Source organism: Cnephaeus nilssonii, assembly GCF_951640355.1.
Source record: "Cnephaeus nilssonii genome assembly, chromosome: 12".
In the NCBI taxonomy this organism is placed as follows: Eukaryota; Metazoa; Chordata; class Mammalia; order Chiroptera; family Vespertilionidae; genus Cnephaeus; species Cnephaeus nilssonii.
Window position 1 is genome coordinate 57,235,093 of NC_137083.1, and position 19,031 is coordinate 57,254,123.

General features: G+C 37.9%; 1 protein-coding gene across 6 annotated transcripts in view; it reads right to left on the reverse strand.

Moving 5' to 3' along the window:
* Positions 1-1,545: 1,545 nt before the first annotated feature.
* Positions 1,546-19,031, reverse strand: part of AGBL3 (AGBL carboxypeptidase 3) — a 61,852-nt gene continuing 44,366 nt past the window's right edge. For 4 of the 6 annotated variants that reach the window (XM_079785435.1, XM_079785433.1, XM_079785429.1 and 1 more), the window contains 6 exons: positions 18,551-18,608; positions 17,963-18,034; positions 12,663-12,711; positions 10,048-10,244; positions 7,956-8,190; positions 1,546-3,255 (listed from right to left, as the gene is read on the reverse strand). In XM_079785435.1, the coding sequence (XP_079641561.1) occupies positions 2,832-3,255; positions 7,956-8,190; positions 10,048-10,244; positions 12,663-12,711; positions 17,963-18,034; positions 18,551-18,608 (1,035 nt within the window). In that variant the 3' untranslated portion in view covers positions 1,546-2,831. Of the gene's footprint in view, positions 3,256-7,955; positions 8,191-10,047; positions 10,245-11,888; positions 12,243-12,662; positions 12,712-17,962; positions 18,035-18,550; positions 18,609-19,031 lie in introns of those variants that run through there. The other 2 variants (XM_079785437.1, XM_079785436.1) reach the window with 2 other exon arrangements.

Sequence of the window (19,031 nt, forward strand, 5' to 3'; positions counted from 1 at the left end):
GATGGTGTCAGCAGAGGCTGGTCTGGGGACCACGGTTTGGGTCAATGGTCTGCCTATGAATGTGGAGAACAGAGGCTCTTACCAGGCTTGGTGGTGAGGAGTGAAGATGGCCAAACTATTAACAAAGGGACCATTGTTCCTTTGTTTATAGTTTATTTCAAAAAGAGAAATTGCCAATTAAGAGTTTATAACATGTTTCTGAAAGTAACGAATTCAGCCATAGTAAAGCTTTTTGTTTTGGGCGGAAAAAATGACTTAAGAAGCGGACTCCTTTTATGCATAGAAAGGGTGCTCACCCCTCTGCCGTCAAGAAGAAACAACGGCCAAAACCGGTTTGGCTCAGTGGATAGAGCGGCGGTCTGCGGACTGGAAGGTCCCAGGTTCGATTCCGGTCAAGGGCATGTACATTGGTTGCGGGCACATCCCCCAGTGGGGGGTGTGCAGGAGGCAGCTGGTCGATGTCTCTCTCTCATTGATGTTTCTGGCTCTCTGTCCCTCTCCCTTCCTCTCTGTGAAAAATCAATAAAATATATTAAAAAAAAAAAAAAGAAGAAACAATGATTTTTGGTGGTGGCGGCAGATCATTCTTGTTTTAAAGACTAATTATAAGAGAACAATTTAATGATCTCAGGATAACAGCCGAAAACTTAGTGTATGTCTTTCATTTCATCTTATGAACGCCCTTCTGCCCTTGTCAGTAGCATGGATGCCACTCCAGAACCCAGGCCACACCAGGCCTCAGGGTGGCCACGTGTGGGAGCCAAAGACCATGCGGAAGCTGGGCCCCGGCTGCCGGAGGACGGGGTGGTGGCAGATACGCAGTTCTCCTTTCACAGTGGCCTCCATCGTTGCCTTTTTCTGACGGACATAGAACTCAAGGTGGCCAACACCATACCGTTTTGACTACTACAGCTTTATCGTGCGTCTTTTTGAAGTCGTGTAGTCAGATGACGTCAGCCCTCTGACTTTGTTCTTCCCTTGAACATTGCATTGGATATTCTCAATCTTTTGCCTTCCTACACAAATTTTAGAATCACATAGATCAATATTAACTTGCTAGGATTTTGATTGGGATTTCACGGCATCTATAGATCTAATTGGGAAGTTCGGACCTCTTGACAATATTGAGCCTTCCTATGCATGTACATGGAATATCTCTCCATTTCTTGAGGTTTTTCCATTAGAGTTTTATGGTGTTCCTCATATAGATCTTGAGTAGATTAGATTAACATCTAAGTATTTCTTTTTTTGGTGCTAAGGCAAATGGTATTGTTTTTAATTTCAATATTTATTGCTTGGTGTCTAAGATAGTGATTGACTTTTGTATATTAACTTTGTATTTTGCAACCTTACCGTAATTGCTTATTACTTCCAGCAGGGATTTTCTACATTTACAATCTTCTTCTCTGTGAATATAGTTTTACTTCATCCTTTTCCAGGTTGTATACCTTTTATTTCCCTGTAATTAGGATCTTTTAATAGTATTTTTTTTTTAATTTTTAAAAATATATTTTATTGATATTTTACAGAGAGGAAGGGGGAGGGATAAAGAGTTAGAAACATCAAATGAGAGAGAAACATCGATCAGCTGCCTCCTGCACACTCCCTACTGGGGATGTGCCCGCAACCAAGGTACATGCCCTTGACTGGAATCAAACCTGGGACCCTTCAGTCCACAGGCCGTCGCTCTATCCACTGAGCCAAACCTATTAGGGCGATAGTATTTTTAACATTGTTCAAATCTTAGCACTTTACTATGCACTATCTCATTCTGCAATTATTTTAGTCATGTATGTTTCATATGTACAATTATACAGTAATCTTCCAGTAGAGAGAAATGTCTTTTTAAAATATATATATTTTTTATTGATTTCAGAGAGGGAGAGGGAGAGGGAGACAGAAACATCAATGATGAGAGAGAATCATGGATCGGCTGCATCCTTCATGCCCCCTGTTGGGGATCGAGCCCACAACCTGGACATGTACCCTGACCAGGAATCGAACTATGATCTCCTGGTTCGTAGGTCCACAACACTGAGCCACACCAGCTGGGAGGGAGAAGTGCCTTTTTAAAAATCACCAATTGTTTCTAGCACACTACGGATATAACAAAAATTCAGGAAATGTTGTTTGTTGACTGATTCATTCAAGGGCCTAGTAGGGACATTAAAGTCAATAACAGCACAGGTTATTCCTTTCTGAGTGCTTAGTTTTTTTGGTGTTGTATAAATAAATCATTTTGGAAGAAATCAGAAATACAGAGATTTTTTTTCCCCATCTTGACAAAAGTTAAATATACTAGTATAATACCTAAGAAAATTTAAAATCTGCTATGTTTTTTCTAGATTTCCTTTTTGTTTGTTAATCCTCACCTGAGGATATTTTTTCCCATTGATTTTTTAGAGACTGGACAGAGAGGAGGAAGGAGAGGAGAGGACAGGAGAGGGGAGGGGAAGAGAGGAGAGAGAGAGAGAGAGGAGAGAGGGAAACATCGATATGAGAGCACATTGATTAGTTGCTTCTCCACACACCCGGTACCTGCAACTCAGGTACCTGCCGTTGACTAGGAATCGAACCCATGACCCTTCAGTGCATGGGGCAATGCTCTAGCCACTGCACCACACCGACCAGGGCTCCAGATTCCCTTTTATATTTCTGAAAGACGTTCTCACTACAGAAGATGGAGTATCTAGTTTAGTATATGCATACGCATGTGTAGGGAGAGAAATGGTGATAAGAGGGATGGAGAGGGCTTTTCTTTCTCTTTTCTTTTTAATAGGTAAGCATATGTTATCTTTCACCCACAGTCTTCAGAGCAGCATAAAGCTATATTATTTCTGCCTTTGGAACTTCAAATGGAAGGTGGGTTGTCCCTCATTCTTTTTTGGCTGCTCACTGTTAGTTTGAGTTGGATGGGGGGCTATCCGAATGGAGGTTTGCTGGTTGGATTCTTCAGCTTGAGAACTCTGGCCTTTGGTAATAGTCACACCCTTCTCAAAACCCGAGGAAGGAATCTCCCATTTGCTGATGACAGGTTTCGTGTCTTTAGTCTTTATGGCACTGATTGCAGAACACGCTTTCCTTTTCTTGTGTCCTTTGAAAAGTGACAGGCTTTCACATGACTTCTGGGACACAGACTGGAGCCATTCTGAAGAGCTTACCAGGAGGTTCCTTTGGCCTATAAAAGGGAGATGACTGGATGGTGCCCAGGATGCGCTGTATCTCTTTAAGTTTACATAAGGAGCTGGATTTAGTCTAGAAAAGAAATAAAGTGCATGAGTTGTTTTTATTTTATTTTTTTATAATATATTTTATTGATTTTTTTACAGAAAGGAAGGGAGAGGGATAGAGAGTTAGAAACATCGATGAGAGAGAAACATCGATCAGCTGCCTCCTACACACCTCCTACTGGGGATGTGCCTGCAACCAAGGTACGTGCCCTTGACCGGAATCGAACCCGGGACCCTTCAGTCCGCAGGCCGACGCTCTATCCACTGAGCCAAACCGGTTTTGGCAAGTGCATGAGTTTTTGCCCAGCATGTATCCTAGGGACTTGTAATAGTATAAGTCTATTTTTTCTCCTTTGGTGAGTTCATCCTCCCTTAAGACTTTTACCACTATATCCCTGGTCACAATTTTTCAGCATGCCTCCAATTCTGTATTTCTAAATGCCTAGAGGCTATGTTTATTTGGAGACCTGCCCTGACCCCAGGCTTCCTGGTATATTAATGGGCACTCTGGGCCTCAGCTACTTATTATACATCTAGTGGAAGGAAATGTCCTCTAAATTTTCACAAATCTAATGTTTATTCTATTAGAATGAGCTCCTTATACATACTCTCAGTTTTTTCTATGGTCACTGTACATCCAAGAAAAGAGAGTTTTCCTTGAGAGAAGGAGGTTTTATAAATTACAAGTTGCAGTTGCTTAAAGTATCTCAGCTTTCTTTAGAATTCCATTTTTCACCACAAAAATCTCAACTATTTTTTTTTTTTTTAGTTAAAACATTAATTTTGAGCCCGGCTGGCATGGTTCAGTGGTTGAGCATCAACCTATGAACCAGGAGGTCACTGTTTGATTTCTGGTCAGGGCACATGCCCAGGTTGTAGGCTCGATCCCCAGTGTGGGGCGTACAGGAAATAGCTGACCAATGATTCTCATCATTGATGTTTCTATCTCTCCCTCTCCCTTCCTCTCTGAAATAAATAAAAAACAAAACAAGAAACAAAATAAAGAAATTAAAAAACAAAACAAAACAAGAAACAAAAAAACGTTTTGAGATGATTGCAGACTCATTTACAGTTGGAAGAAATAATACAGAGAGGTCCCATGTACCCTTCACCCAGTTTCCTCTAGATGTAGTATCTTGCAAAACAATAGTACAATATAATCAGGATATACTAGTAGCCACTGACATTGTTGAGGTCCAGAACAGTTCCCTCCTGTTCCCCTTTGATAGACACACCCCACTTTCCTCCTTGGCCAGCTCTTCCTTAACTCCTGGCAGTCATTAACCTATTGTCTGAATTATATAACTTTATCTCAAGAATGTTATATAAGCAGAATCCTACCGTGTGTAACCTCTGGGACTGGATTTTTTCACCCAGCACCACCCTCTGAAGATTGATCCAGGTTGTTCTGTGTATCAGCCGTTCACTCCTTATTCTTGCTGAGTCGAGTCCATGGACTGGATGTACTACAGAGTGTTACTAATTCCTCCATTGGAGGACATGCAGATTGCTCCCAGTTTGTGGCTATTACAAATTAAGCTACTATAAACATCCGTGTCCAGGTTTTTGTGTGAATATAAGTTTTCATTTCTCTGGGATTAATGCCTAGGAGAGCAATTTCTGGATCATATGGTAGTTATAGTTATACTAGTGGCCTGTTGCACAAAATTATTGCCCGAGGAGAGGTGTGTCCCTCAGCCCGGCCTGCACCCTCTCCAATCTGGAACCCCTTGGGGGATGTCCGACTGCCGGTTTAGGCCCGATCCCGCAAACCAGCAGTTGAACATCCCTCTCACAATCCGGGATCACTGGCTCCTAACTGCTCGCCTGCCTGCCTGCCTGATTGCCCCTAACCGCTTCTGCCTGCCAGCCTGATCGCCCCCTAACCACTCCCCTGCCAGCCTGATTGATGCCCAACTGCCCTCCCCTGCTGCGACCTGCCTCCTCCACTGGGACCCGCCTCCTCCGCATGAGGCGGCTGAGACGCTGGGACCCCCAGGGGACCCCCAGGCCTCACTGCATGGAGCAGCCACCGGGCCCCGCCTCGGCTGTGCAGTTGCCATCTTGTGGCAGCCATCTTGTGACGACACTGCACGTGAGGGCCACCTAGGCTTTTATTAGTATAGATATGTGGTTTTTAAAGAAACTGTAAACCTGTTTTCCAGAGTGGCTGGGCCACTTTACATTCCCACAAGCAATGCATGAGTGACCCAATTTCTTTGTACCCTCCTCAGCATTCAGTGCTACCCCTATTTTTTAATTTTAGCCATTCTGGTAGTGTGCAGCTCTCTCATTGAAGTTTTAATTTGCATTTCCCTAATGGTTCATGATGCAGGACAAGTTTTTGTGTGGTTATATGCCATCTGTATGTTCTGTTTGGTGAAATGTGTTCCTCCTACATTTTGCTCATTTTCTGAATGAAGTATTTATACTGTTAACATTTTGAGACTTCTTTAATTTAGATACCAGTCTCTTTAAAAATATATATATATATATAAACATCAATTATATATATAAACATCAATGATGATAGAGAATCATTGACTGGCTGCCTCCTGCACACACCATACTTGGGATTGAGCCCACAATCTGGGCATGTGCCCTGACCTCGAATTGAACTGTGACCTCCTGGTACATAGGTCACTACTCAATCATTGAGCCATGCTGGCCGGGCTAGATACCAGTCTCTTTTTTATGTGGTTTGCAAATATTTTTTCCTATTTTATAGGTTTTTATCTTTTTAACTACATCTTTTGAAGGGCAAACACTGTTATTTTGATGAAGTCTAACATCTACTTTTCTTTATGGATTATGCTTTTGGTGTAAAGTATAACTTTTTGCCCAATTTCTATAAAGAGTTCCTATTTTTTTCTAAAAGTTTTATAGATTTATGTTGTGCACTTAAATCCATGATCCATTTTCAATTATTATTATTACTTTTTGTATAAGAGATGAGTTTAGGTCAAATTTCATTTTTTTTTGGCCTATGAATATCTAATTGTTCCAGCAACATTGGTTGAAATTTCTATCTCTCCATCATCAAATTGCTTTTGCACTTTTGTTAAAATTCATCAAGCATTTGTATGGGTCTATTTCTGGGCCCTCTGTTTGGTTACATTGATATATATCTCTGTTCCTCCTCCATACTACTCTCTTGATTGCAGTAGCTATATACCAGCACAGGGTGTTGAAATCAGATAGATTGGTGCTTTCTACTTTATTATTCTTTTTCAAAATTGTTTCTTTTTTCTTTGGTTCTTATAAACAATACTGAAATGAACATCACTACAGAAATCCTGTTGCCTATTCCTAGTTTTTATTTTGTCCTTAGGATTAATTTCTAAAAGTGAAATTTCTTATTAAAATGAATATAAATATTAAGGATTTTTCATTTATATTGTTGGACTATCTTCAAGGAACTCTGTAAGTTTACATTCCAACAATGAGTGAATGAATTCTTTCCATTGAGAGGCAAAAATAAATAGCATTTCATTATTGTTTTAATTTGTCTTCTTTGGATTTAAGTGAGATTGAACAATTAAAAATGTTCATTGGCCATGTCTTTTTTTTTTTTCTTGGTGAATTTCTGGTTCATAGAATTTGCCCATTTTCCTATTGAAATATTCATAATTTTGTCATTGATTTGTAGGCTGTCTTTGAGTATGAAGAACATTATAAGAAGAAATGTCAAAGCATTGTGATAGCCTCTGGACTCAGAATGTCTAGTTGGTTGACTCCAATTCTGCTACCTACTAGCTGTGTGACCTTGAACAAATGAGTTAACTTCTTTGTGCCTGTTTCCTCATGTGTAGAAGGTAAAATGTATGTGTAAACACAGAACTGTGTCTAGCACATAGAAAGCAGTTTTTCAAAATTTGTTGGTAATATTAGTATTATATTTCTTATTTTCAGCTTGTCATTGTCTTACTTTTATTTATATAGGTTTCCTTTTGGCCTTAGTGTTGGTCCTATTTTTTATCTTTAAAAGAAATTTGGTCTCACCGTTTTTGTTTTCCTCTGAGTATCAATAAGCTGAAGTAACTCAAGTTGCCCCCTAGGATTGTTAGTTTATTTTTTATTTTTAAAATATATTTTATTGATTTTTTATATAGAGGCAGGGAGAGAGATAGAGAGTTAGAAACATCGATGAGAGAGAAACATCGATCAGCTGCCTCCTGCACATACTGGGGACGTGCCCGCAACCAAGGTACATGCCCTTTTCGGAATCAAACCTGGGACCCTTCAGTCCATAGGCTGACGCTCTATCCACTGAGCCAAACTGGTCAGGGCTAGGATTGTTAGTTTAAATACATCTGAGAAATTTCAAGTCACTCATTAATTTGAATCTGTGAATAAAGTATGCATTAATGTTCATACTTTATTAATGCATACTTTATTCACAGATTCAAATTAATGAGTGTTTTCATGTGAATAAACAATCAAATAAGGCCAGATAACTTACTCCCTCACATAGCCAATATTTTCATATGGCTTTGGGTCTTTGTCCCTGTGTCCAATGTGGTGTAGCTGCCACTATTCTATTTACATGTTTATTTATTCATTTTTTTATTAAAAATTTTTAATGTTGACAAAATTGTGGGTGTCTCCCTTTCCCCCGCCTTTGCCCACTCATGTTTCTTTCTTAGGATAATGAATTAATTAGTCTTGTTTCCTTAAAAAAGGATGTATTAAATAGTTAATAATGACAAAATTGTATTGACTTACATTTGATGTTGGATTTGCAAGTTGGTGCAAGGAGTGAATATCCGTTTTATCTGACTGGTTCTCACATTTGTAGTGCTTTCCATGATAGGGATCAAATATTGCAATATTTCTTCAGTTTGAGCTATTTTTTTATCCCTGTAGATTCTTTTTTCATCATCTGTCCAATTTATACCAGTCTTCTTGATTTGGAAAGATGCAGATTGTCTCATTTTGCTTTTCAGGTTGTTATGCAGATCTGGGGGACAACCACAAAAATATGCATAGATATAGAAACTGAATTGATTCAATAAATATTTATTGAGCCATATGTACCAAGAATTCTATCTGAAGCTTATTCTTAAATTACAGGGGCGGAAAACAAACAAATAAACAAGTAAATATATAATGTTAGATAATGATGAAGTTTATGGGATAGAGTAAAGCTGGGGAAGGGAACAGAGAATTCTTGGGGAAAGGTTGATTTCTATTTTTAAAAAGGTGTTCAGAGACGGCCTCCCTGTGACGCTGATATGTCAAAGGAGTAAGGGAGCGAGTCAAACAGCTTTGAGAGGAAAGAGCGTTCTTGACAAGGGGAATAGGAAGTGCAAAGGCCCTGAGCTGGGAGCATGGCAGTCTTCCAAATCATTGGTGCCATTCATATGAGCTATCTAGACTAGCCAAAGTCATAGAGTTAAAAGCAGGATAGCTGGGGGAAGGAGGAAAGGGGAGTTGCTGTTTAATGAGGATGGAATTTCAGTTTTGCAAAATGAAAAGAATTCTGGAGGTTATGTGCACAACAATGTGAATGTATGTAACATTGTTGAACTTTATACTTAAGAATAGTTAAGATGGTACATTTTATGTTATGTGTATTTTAACACAATTAAACATTTCAATATATAGGGAGAGGGGGAAAAAAGAACCCCAAGTAGAGCATGAAGGAGGACTAGTAGACATTTTAAAGAATATGGCAGCAGTACTTACAATTATAATGGCTAAATTGTCATGTAGACAGCATAAGAAAAGAAGAACATGCTTAGAATAAAAGCAAGAAATACATTAAGCTTTGAAAAAATGTTTACTTAGAGATAAACACTGAGCTATTTATGGGCAAATGACATGATTTGTTGAATTTGCTTTAAATACTTTAGCAAAAAAAAAGTGGTGGGAATATAGATGAAACAAGAACAGCAGGATGTTGATAACTATTGATGGTGGGTTATGGACATCTGTGGGCTCACTACACCAGTCTCTTTTATGTTTGAAATTTCCACAATAAAGCTTTTTTAAAAAACGTAAAAAGGAAGGAAACGAATGGCTTAAGTACTCCTTGAGGTAGCAGGACTTCAATAATGAATGAGGGAATGGATGACACAGCATCTGGCAATGCTGGCAACTGAAATGAACTCATCTATAGTTTCTTGAAAAGCCATTCCTCAGCCATTCACTGAATGCTTATCCTGAATCTGACATTATAGTTGATTTGGTAAATAGGAATGAAAAATATAGTCCGTGTCTTTAATACGCTAACAGGACTAGAGAGAGAAAAGTAAAGCATCATCTTTCTATAGAGATAAGGCAGGGTATATAATATAGGATTCCAGAAGAGGGACTTTGAATCATACTTAGGGATGGGTAAGGAAAGCTTCCTAATTAATCTGTTTTGATGAATGAGTACACATCATGTAATATTTAATTTTCTATGCCTGCTTCTTTCACTTAGCACAATGATTCTGAGAATCACCCATGCTGTACCAGCAGTTCATTGCTTTTTTTATTCTATACACTGAAAGGCATCAATAACAAGGAGGTATTGCTACAACTAATGAAATTGAAGCAGTAATAATAAAATCCACAAGGATACTGGAATAAGTCAAATAGATCTCTTTTTCAAGGCTATATTAAAAAACTGAAATAATTTTCTTCTGAATTTAACTCCTATAGAAATTAAATAAGGCAAATATTTTTCAGAGACTGGAATAAAATGGCTATTAATTATCCCTGTTTACAAAAGCAGTTCCCCTAAATCCCAATTTCATAGGATTTATTAATGATGATACAGTAAAAGCTACACTTGTATTTATTAAAATCCTAAAAATAAAAGTAAAAAGACCTTCTGTTGGTATCCTTGGCCTCTCTGTCCAACTGGGAGTTGGCTTGCTCACAGTACACTTCATGGATGTCACTCTGAAGCCGTTTCTATACAAACTAGTGCTCCTGGGCTGAATTGCTTCCTGGATTGGTCTCTTACGGGTTTCTGAAAAGCGTCTTTGTTGGTATTTGCTAAGCCTCTGAATCATACTTTGGGAGCTGAAAGAAATTGCGTACTCTGATTTCAATGTCAACAGTGAACCATCTAATCAAGAGGAATGTCATCCTTATTGTATTTGTATATTACAATGTACAGTATGTAAAGTATTCTTATAGATGTTATCCTATGGGGCTCTTATCCTGGGGACAGGATGGTCAATGCTATCTTCCACCTTACATGGGAGAGGGAATGTAAAAGAATGTCAGGAATTCCAGAGATTAAGCTACTTGTTTTGAAGATTACATGGCCAGCCGAAACCGGTTTGGCTCAGTGGATAGAGCGTCGGCCTGCGGACTGAAAGGTCCCAGGTTCGATTCCGGTCAAGGGCATGTACCTTGGTTGTGGGCACATCCCCAGTAGGGGGTGTGCAGGAGGCAGCTGATCGATGTTTCTAACTCTCTATCCCTCTCTCTTCCTCTCTGTAAAAAATCAATAAGATATATTTTTAAAAAATAAATAAAAAGATTACATGGCCAGTTTGAGGGAGGGACAGGTCTAGAATTCACATTTCACTTCAGTACTTTTTCTATTACTTTCTCTTCTCTTGATATATAATTGAATTTCTTTCCATAGATATGAGAAATAATATATTTTAAAAATTTATGTCTTAGTTTAAATCCATCAATTCTAGATCAAAGTACAGGTATGCCCAAGATGGTTTCTTATCTGATTTTTCACATTTTTGGGGTAGGAGACCCTACATATTTCAACAGAACCCAGTTTGTCTTTTTAAAAAAAGAAACCAAGTTCTTAGAAGAGAGGCAAAGAAAGGAAGAAAGGGCATACCATATGCCTTTCTTGTACACTGTCAGTCTGTTCTCAAATACTTACCCGTTCAGATAGCTGTTCATATTCCTAAGAACCAGGAAACTTGTCAAGGGAGCTAATGCTATAATAATTACTGGTTTAGACACAACTACAAAGTTATCTCTGTTATCCCTAATTTCTCTTTCTGTCATTCCTTTCTCAGTTTTTAGGTAGTAGTATTATCCCTACATGATCAGTGCTCCAATTCATAGTACAGATAGTAAATGAATGATAGTTATTCATTCTAAAGTAATTACCTATGCCAGAAATATTTCTTTTTAAAAAGAGAAACTCAGCTAATGTGATGACAGATGCATAGAAATACCAGTAAATGTCTAAGTGTAGATTTTAAGGCATCCATTGAGGATAGTTCGGGGATACTGAAATCTCAGAACCCTTAAAAAATGCATCATATGGGCAATTCATAAACTGGCCTAGTCACAGATACTAGCTATACATATAAAAGGCTAATATGCTAATTGTCTGTTCGACCAGTTGCTATGACATGCACTGACCACCAGGGGGCAGATGCTCAACGCAGGAGCTGCTGTGACACGCACTGGCCATTTACAGAGAAACAGCACTGCGGACCTGGCACCCACAAAGCAACACTTGGCTTCCCCCAAGTGAGACAAAGGCCCCACTACCACCCAAGAACGACAGCCCACCAAACCACAGCTGATGCTGCCAAGACCCTATGGCACAAAATGTGCCAACAGTCCAGCCCAGCCTGTAAATGGTTGCTGTGGGTGCTGGGTAATGATGCCACGTAGCAACGCCTGCTTCCTCTCCCTAGCAACTAGCCTCCTTGGAGTTTCTTCAGCCCAGGAACACGACTTGCTTTATAGCCAGGTGCAAACATTTTACTTTAACCAAATGTCTGTGAAGTGTTTTCCCATGCCTCATCTCATTTGATCTTCACAGAAGTCCTGGAGTAGGTAGATAGACTCGATGGAATCCTATTTTCTTTTCATTAGCCGGAAAACGGAGATTTAGAAAGTTTAGAAACTTGACTCGACTGAAAAGCAGTAAGAAATGGTGGACCTTGAAAACGACTTCAGGTTTTCTCACTGCGCAGAATATAGTCAAACACTGCTGCAGTTAAATATTTTACCCTTTGTTCTCCCTGCGTGATCTACAATAACAATCTGCTTCGTGTTGGTATTTACTGCTCTGTTGCTGACAATTGCCTGAAAGAGAATTGGGATGCTTCACTGGGCTGGAAAAGGTTTAGCTAAATCAGAAAGCAGGTCTAATTAAGCAAGTTTATTCTCTATATATAAAAGGCTAAGTTGACTCGTGCATATGTGATACATATAAAGCTCTCAATGATGCCAATTGCACACGTGTGTTTTGATCTGTCATTGTTGATCGTGAATTTAGTTAACACTTCTATTATAGAGAAAGGGCAAATAACGACATTAAAATATTTCTTCTAATTAATTTCCTTTCAATGTGCACGAATCGTATACTGGGACACTAGTGTAGTTATAAGAAGACATCTGATTAGCAATTATTATCAAAAAGTGACTTTTACCTATTGCTTTAATTCAAAATCAAATCTTTGTAAAACAGAGGAAAAGGAAGGAGTAAGGTACTAATTCTCCTACCTCAAATATCTTTTTAGAAGCCAGGAAGGGGCCTGTCCAGGCATTTTCCCTAAAAAAGAAAATATACCGTAAAATTTATGAACTCAGATTTTCAGATTAACAAAACTTAATAGTTTACTTTCTTGTCAATTATTTTATTCATATATTTAACAGCTAATTTAATTGAGCTTATCTTCAATTAATCTGCTATTGTCTCATTCAGAATTATGAAATATGTTACTATGTATTTCACTTGGAAGCCTCTTAATTAAAGTGTTTCAACAGAAGAGCAAACAGTAGAAATACTTATCTAACAATTGTCAAAAATTGAGAACTGAATCTATGAATATTAGGATCTAAGAAGGACATCTACATGTATAGTATGGTAATTAACTTTTTAGAGAGCCAACCCAGGACACAGCCATACCAGACCAAAAAAAACAGTAAAAATGTAATAAATCATCATATACACATCTATTATGATTGTAACATAAAATATAAAATATGTATTTATTTAAACTATTACATTATTTGGTATTATTTGCTTTAATGCTTCTAAACTCTTTTAAACAAAACAATAGGGCTAGTTAACAGTGGCAATTATAGTGATTAATAAAACAAATTAAACAAAGTGTACATGAGAATAGTATAACAATATATTTACTTTTCTGTCTCCTTTGATACAGATGTTAACTCTGTACTAAATATTTAAATTTTATAAGCCATAATATTCTGTTATCTTAAGACCTAAATATAAGACCTTTTACTTTATTTTTGAAAAATATTTCTTTATTGATTTCAGAGAGGAAGCGAGAGGAAGGGAGAGATAGAAACATCAATGATGAGAGAATCACTGATTGGCTGCCTCCTGCACACCCCACACTTGGGATCGAACCCGCAACCTGGGCATATGCCCTGACCGGTGACCTCTTGGTTCCTGGGTCAACGCTCAACCGCTGAGCCACACCCGGATGGGTTGAGTCAGTCTTATTTACCTACAAATGTAATTTTTTTACTGTATGAGTTTTAGTTATAATTGACACATAATATCAAACAACCCAGGTGCAGTTAATCCATCCTTTTCTATACTCCTTATGGACTCTTCAGAGATCATCAGTTTTAGAGAAACAGCAGAGTAGTCAATACCCCCTTATCCATGGTGGATATGTTCCCAGACCCCCGGTGGATGCCTGAAACTGCAGATAGTACCGAACCCTATATATACTGTTTGTTTATATTTTTAATCCTTACCCGAGGATATTTTTCCATTGATCTTTTAGAGATAGTGCAAGAGAGAGGGAAAGACAGAGAGGAACATCAATGTGAGAGAAACACATCGATTGGTTGCCTCTTGCACGTTCCCAGACCAGGGCCAAAGGCCAGGGAGCATCCTGCAACCAAGGTCCATGCCTTTGGCTGGAATCGAACCCAGGACCCTTAGGTCTGCAGGCTGATACTCTATCCACTGAGCCAAACCAGCTAGGGCTATAATGTTTTTCTCTATACATACATACCTATGATAAAGTTTAATTTATAAATTAGGCACAGTAAGAGATGAACTATTAATAAAAGAGAACAATTACAAGAATGTATTGTAATCAGTTATGTGAATGTGGTATCTTTCTCTCTCAAAATATCTAATTGTACTGTACTCACATTTTCACTTAAAGGAAACACTTTATGTCTTCTCTTTGGCATTCAAATAGCACCACTACTCTTGCACTTTGGGGTGATTATTAAGTAAAATAAGGTGATTGAATACTAGCACTGCGATACCACAGAGTTGATCTGATGTGTGGGGAACGTGTACAGCAAGGGGACGTTGGACAAAGGGTAATTCACATCCCAGGTGTGATGGAGCAGGATGGTGCCAGATTTCATCACACAATTCAGAACAGCGTGAGATTTAAAACTTATTAAGTGTTTATTTCTGGAATTTCCATTTAATATTTTAGGATTGTGGTTGACCTCGACTACTACATTACATTGTTTAATTTTCAAATGTTAAACCAACTTTTCATTTCTGGGATAAGTACTACTTGTCCATTGTGCATAATTCTTTTTATATGTTGTTAGATTTAGTTTGCTAGTATTTTGTTTGTCTTACTCTTTTAATTATTAGTGACTCAGAACATAGTAAAGAAACATGCCATTTATTAGGCCCCTATAAGTCCTAACAATTAACTTTTTGAGAAACCTCTATCTTCAAACAACTCCTACATAATCCCATAGCACAGTAAGTTGCATTTATCTCATTATATTTTTATTGTCTGTTTACTTGTTTTCATTCTCTCTGCTTCTTGAGAACAGACTATATTTTATTTCCCATTGTACACCAGTATCTAGCACAATCTTTGCATAGTATGACATGAGACCAATGGGAAGCAGATAAACACACATCTTCTATTTGTCTGATTTTTAGAAGAACATGAACGAAGATGAAAGGAGATTATGTAACAAAACTAAATATAAGAGAATGGCTTAGACATAGAAGAATAATGGCAATAAGGTTAAAATATTAAATGAACTAAGATATGAAGAAATATTGAAAACAAAAAATAAATTTTACTTAGCTATTTTCAGAATGAAAATATACCAAAGAATGTTTTAGGTTTGTCCTGCTGGAATTATTTTAAAATGTGAATGGATAACAAAGAGCAGAATCCCTCAGCTTTTAAATTGTTTCTGTCTTTTCTATCAAGAAGTTTTCTTCTGACTAGAATAAATATTGGCAAGAGATGACCAAAGTCAAAGGGCTCTAAATGAGTTACCTCTACTCCCAGGCACACTGCATGCCAAGTAAGAAAAGAATCCTATGTAATAAAAGGCTAATATGCAAATAGACCAAACAGTGGAACGACCGGTCTCTATGACATGCACTGACCACCAGGGGGCAGACATTCAACGCAAAAGCTGCCCCCTGGTGGTCAGTGTGCTCCCACAGAGGGAGCGTCACTCAGCTGGGAGCCTCTCCCACCTCTGTAGCAGCACTAAGGATGTCCGACTGAGGGGAGCGGGCCTAAGCCGTCAGTCGGACATCCCCCGAGGGTTCCTGGACTGCGAGAGGGCACAGGCTGGGTGAGGGGACCCCCCACCCCCTTATGAATTTCACGAATTTTGTGCACTGAGCTTCTAGTTTGCATATAAGATCACAAAACCATTGACAACAATCTTTTAAGAATTCAAGGAAGTGATTCTCCTCTCCCCTGTTAAACACCTAACTTGTCAGTTAAGACTTATTGTAATTTAAGGATCAATTTCTTCAAGAAAACATTACCTGAGGTTTCCAGGCTGGATCAGGACCCCCTCTGAACAACCAGAGCAGTGTGTGTGCATATCACTGTCATTCAGTCCATCTTTTCACTGTGATGAACTGCGTCTGAGTCTTATTAAACTTTGATACCTACTCCTTAAATGAAGAGAGAGCGAGGTACGTTTCAGGCAGAGAAGACAGCATGAGCAAAGGCAAGGAGGTGAGGAAACGCCTGTGTTTTGAAACTACAGGAAGATCATCTTCGCTAAGGTGTTAAGTGAAAGTAGAGAATCACAAGAGATAAAACTAGAGAGGTAGTCAGGGGTCAGGTCATCGGAATTCAACATGTCACATTTGAAAACTTGGTTTCTATATTGCAGCTATGGTCTGTCAAAAATTTTTTTTCGTTTTGTTTAAGTAACAGAACATTATTGAAAGGAAACTTGTACATGAAATCTACTCAGGATGAATGAGGGTTGGATGGGCTGTGTCCCACCAACTCTCACTGTAACTCCCAAAGTGGTGAGTTGCAAAGTGTGGTCTGCAGATGACTCACCAACCCCAGAATGATCTGAGGTGGACAACAAAGACCAACTCCGAATAAGAAGCTGCTGTTTCCGTAAGCTCCTCGGGTAACTATTGTGTACTCTAAAATTTTAAAACTAGACAGTCTACAAGACAACTGGCCCATAATCTTCAAACAGGCCAGTGCTGTGAATAATAAAGTTCAAGCAGCTGTTCCAAATGAGAAGAGAACAAAGGGATATGGCAATTAAATGCAAGTCATGATCTTGAATCAGGGAGAAGTTTTGCTCTAAAAGACATTGTTGGTGCATTTGGCAAAATTTGACTATAGGATGATAGAAAATTGTATCAAAGTTGAATTTCCTGATTTTAATGTAAGAGAACATTCCTAGAAAATATATGCTGGAGTTGTTCAGGGATAAAGGAGCATGATATCTAAAAAAAATGCAGTGGGGAAAAATATAGATAGGTAGGGAATAAATATAGGTTTTTGTACTAAATTATTTAAAAAGTAAAAGTTTAAAATATTTAAAAGAGGAAGCTTAAAAAATATTTAAGTCTTAGGGCTGTGCCAACTTCAATCAGTGTTAGAAAACTGGGAATTACTGAAAGGCTTTAGGTAGGTTTACATGAGCAGATTTGTGTTATTAAGAGGTGGCTTTTATGGTCCCGTGAAAGGTGCGATTCAGATGACAATATTAGAAATCTGTAGCACTCCTGGTAAATAGGTCATACGAGTCTGAAAAGAATGAGGGTAGCGGAGCCCTGCTGGCGTGTCTCAGTGGTACATTGACCTATGAGCTGGTCAGGGCACATGACCAGGTTGCAGGCTCAATCCCCAGTGTGGGGTGTGCAGGAGGCAGCTGATCAATGATTTTCTCCGCACCATTGATGTTTCTATCTCTATGTTCCTCTCTCGTCCTTTTTGAAATCAATAAAAATATATATATTAAAAAAATGAGGGAGTGGAGATTGAGAAAAAGGGATTATGGGATAAGTTCAGGTAGATTCAGTGGCTAACTGGATACGAGGGATGGAGACAAAAGGAGAAAAAGGATAACAGGGTTTAGTTCGGGTGATTATGGAGACAGTACTGCTACCAAAGTTATAGAGAACACAAAATGCAGGAGGAACAGCATTTAGAGTAGAATTAGGTGAATTTGAATTTGGATACGTGGGGCATCTATGTGAATATGTATAGCAGATAAATATGAGTTTGAAGCTTTGATAAGAGGTCAAATGTATGTATAGAGATGCATGTATACACATGTGTATGTATACACAAAAATATATATGTATACACATATGTATATGGTACAACAATATGACACAATAAAAATCAAGATCATAAAAGGCTGAATCTAAGAAGACTTAGTTTAGGAGGAATAAATTTAAGAACCAGTACACTGGACCAATATATCAAACCAGAACTGAAGAAGAAGAGAATGGAGGAGACATAATTTAGCTGCCACATTATGAAAATAATGCTTGATAGGTGTGAGTATCAAGTCTTTACTTTTTATACTACTCTCACTTTACTCACCTGAACCTTGATTAGGCAACTGTCTTCTGAAATAATCAAATACACGATCATCTGATACATTTGGCCTTGTATCTAATGGTAAAAAAAGATCATTAGTAGCATGAAAACAATTCGTTGACTCTTACATTTCATATTTTTATCTTTTCCACATGAAAATGTTAGCAGATAATATGTCAACAGTAGTTTAGTTCAGTTAAAATAACACAGTTGTCAAATCTTACGATTTTTTGTTTGCATTTTTGCTACTTATAGCAGAACTCTAAAAAATATTCATACCCTTTGGGACAGCAATTCCTTTCTAAGAATCTATTATAAATAAATAATTGATAATATACACAGACAGTAACTTATAAGGTCAAAGTTAATGATATACTGCAATTTTAAATGAAAACAGGTTACAAAGCAAGCAGAACTTAGCTTGTTAGTCTTCCCCTATTAAAAAGGAGCTCCTGGGGAAAGAAATGGTGTAGTATACTTTCCGGTATCTCTAAGCACCAAGTACAGCAGGAACCTCAAAGCTATGGCACAAACAGTGTTTGCTGAGTAAGTGAATTCATCATTTATGAGGGGGTAGAAGCAGAACATTACCTTTCACATCAGAATTTGATTCTTTGTGTCTTGGCATTAAATATCCTCTACCACAGACCTAATGGAACACAGAACCAGAACAAAAGCAATACTGTTACACACATAAAAATGAGGTATATTTCCTATGTGATTTACGGAAGACTTCTTTTCAATATTTCTTATTTTATCCTCATAGGTTTAGAATGGATACAATAACCTCTTATCAGAACCTCCTAATACCTTTCCCAACACTACTTTTCTCCTAGAGCTATGAGTAGAAGAAAATAATATTATATTTTATTATTATTATATTTTGGCACTAAAGGGAGTTTAAAATTTTTTCACTGCATATGGAACCTATTTATGATACGAGCCCAAACAATGTAGTTTATAATATCATTGAAATGAGAAGAATAAAGATATAGGAAGATAAAACTATGTAATGGGTGAAAATATATAAAATTATATGAAAATATATAAGCAATTACAAAACTATCCTTAT